Below are 1,827 nucleotides of genomic sequence, written 5' to 3'. Positions count from 1 at the left end.
ATAGCTTTTTCAGTACTATTTTTATTTTCCAAAACGCATCTCATGGTATTTTAATAACAAAAAACAAACTGACTCATTTATAACAAAAGCCGACACTTCAACGGAGGAAACGAGTTGCGCGTTGCAGCGTGGCAATCTCTCTTATAAATTATATGGGTGCAAAATTTAGTCAATGTGTTGATTTACAAAAATCGATGAAGTGCATATACGTTAGCGAAATTTGATATTTTTATGGTGGATTCTAGTGCTTTAAACTATACTCTTATATATGTATATAAAAAAAATCATTAAAATGTTGCCAAAGAACTACCGAAAAACGCATAAATTGCGATTTTTTTTTATTATTGACTCAATTTTGCACCTAACTGTATATGTATGTATCACATTCTACTTACCGCCCGCATTGAAAATGGGCGCATGATCAAAGTCTGCAAAATTCGCGGAAGTGCCATTGCCAATGGAATTACTTTGAGACATGTTTCCATTCGTTTGCCCAGGGCCTTTCAACAGCTGATGTTTTTGTTTCTGCTGCTGTTTCTTCAGCGGTTTTATTTTAGCATACCCGTTGCTAGTTATCGTACTGCCGCCTATATTCATTTTTGGTGGCGAACTCATTTTACTGCTGTTCGACGTTGTGGCATCGAAAATATTCGCGGAACCAAAATCTGCAACGAAATCGGTGTCCACACCAAACCCGTTCATACTCGTCGCACTGCTGCCCTCCGACATTCTACTTGTTGTCATATGCAAAACATTCAACTCATTGCGATTGCTGTTACTGACGTTATTGTTTTTGTTGTTATTGCATAGTTGCATAAACGCATTTTGAAGATGATTATAATCATTTTGCTGATGTTGCTGTTGCGGCCGACTTATTGCTGTCACTGTTGTTGCCGAGCCGCCTGTTGAACCCGTTTCCCCAGTAACTACCTTGTGCAAGCCATTCATAGTGGTACGCTGCGTGCTAGGCGGCGTCAGCTGGAAACTTCGCTCTGCATTTGTATTTTGTTGACGGTACTGATTTCTAGTGCTTTGCTCATTTTTCCCGGAGCCATTTCCCGCCTTCACCAAGTCAATATGATCATCAATATTGTTCTTATATGAACTGCTGTCATTTGATGCTATTTTAGATGCCGCCCCTGCTGCCACAGCCGCTACTGCTCTAGATGTCGTAGGTACTTCTGCTCCAACTCCTGCCATTAAACCCGTCTTAAGAGTGACTGAATTCGTCAACGATTTTAGCGGACTAGCTGGCTCCAGATAGTATCGTTTTCGCTCATATTTGTCAATCATCAATTCGCGCTGATCTTGATGCCCGGCTCGCTTTGGGTCCCAAAGGCCCAACCAGGTTTTAGCGCATTCATCATTTCCATGACTTTTCAAGTAATCGACGTCATCTTGTGTGAATGTGGCCATGGATATTGATTTTACGCGATGTGGAGGAGTAAGACCGCGTCTGTGGATTACAAAAACAGAAAAGGCATATTAAAACCTTAGGACGATCTAATTATTTCTGAAAAATAAGTACATATGGCATGTTTAATCAGCCCTATTCTGCATTTCGATTACGTTCCCGCATTCCGCTCCGCTGGAATCGAACTTAGGTATTCTGAGTTACGATCGAAACGAAAGAAGAAGAGGAGGAGAAAAAACATCTTTCGAAATCAGCTGTTTGCCTAGGAATGTGTGTAATCGAAACAAAACAAAGAAATTTTTGCCACCAAACTATTGCAGCATATGAAGTTAAAGTTTGTAAATATTTTAAAATAAATAAATAAATCTAGCATCACTGTAATTTAAAAATAAAATTTAAGTGGAAACATAATT

At 39.4% G+C, this 1,827-nt stretch overlaps 1 protein-coding gene across 1 annotated transcript; it reads right to left on the bottom strand.

Annotated features, from left to right (window-relative positions):
- Positions 1-339: 339 nt before the first annotated feature.
- LOC118749633 (uncharacterized protein DDB_G0283357-like) lies at positions 340-1,458 on the bottom strand. Its single transcript, XM_036484434.1, has one exon. The coding sequence runs from the start codon at positions 1,414-1,416 to the stop codon at positions 388-390; it is 1,029 nt and encodes a 342-aa protein (XP_036340327.1). The 5' UTR covers positions 1,417-1,458; the 3' UTR covers positions 340-387.
- Positions 1,459-1,827: the final 369 nt, after the last annotated feature.

This window comes from Rhagoletis pomonella, unplaced genomic scaffold, assembly GCF_013731165.1.
Source record: "Rhagoletis pomonella isolate Grant_MI unplaced genomic scaffold, Rhpom_1.0 Rhpom_scaffold_00025, whole genome shotgun sequence".
Lineage (NCBI taxonomy): Eukaryota > Metazoa > Arthropoda > Insecta > Diptera > Tephritidae > Rhagoletis > Rhagoletis pomonella.
This window is presented reverse-complemented; position numbering and strand designations above follow the sequence as displayed.

Bases quoted from the DNA above. Each gene is read 5' to 3' on its own strand.
- LOC118749633 (XM_036484434.1), bottom strand. From the start codon at position 1,416: ATGGCCACATTCACACAAGATGACGTCGATTACTTGAAAAGTCATGGA.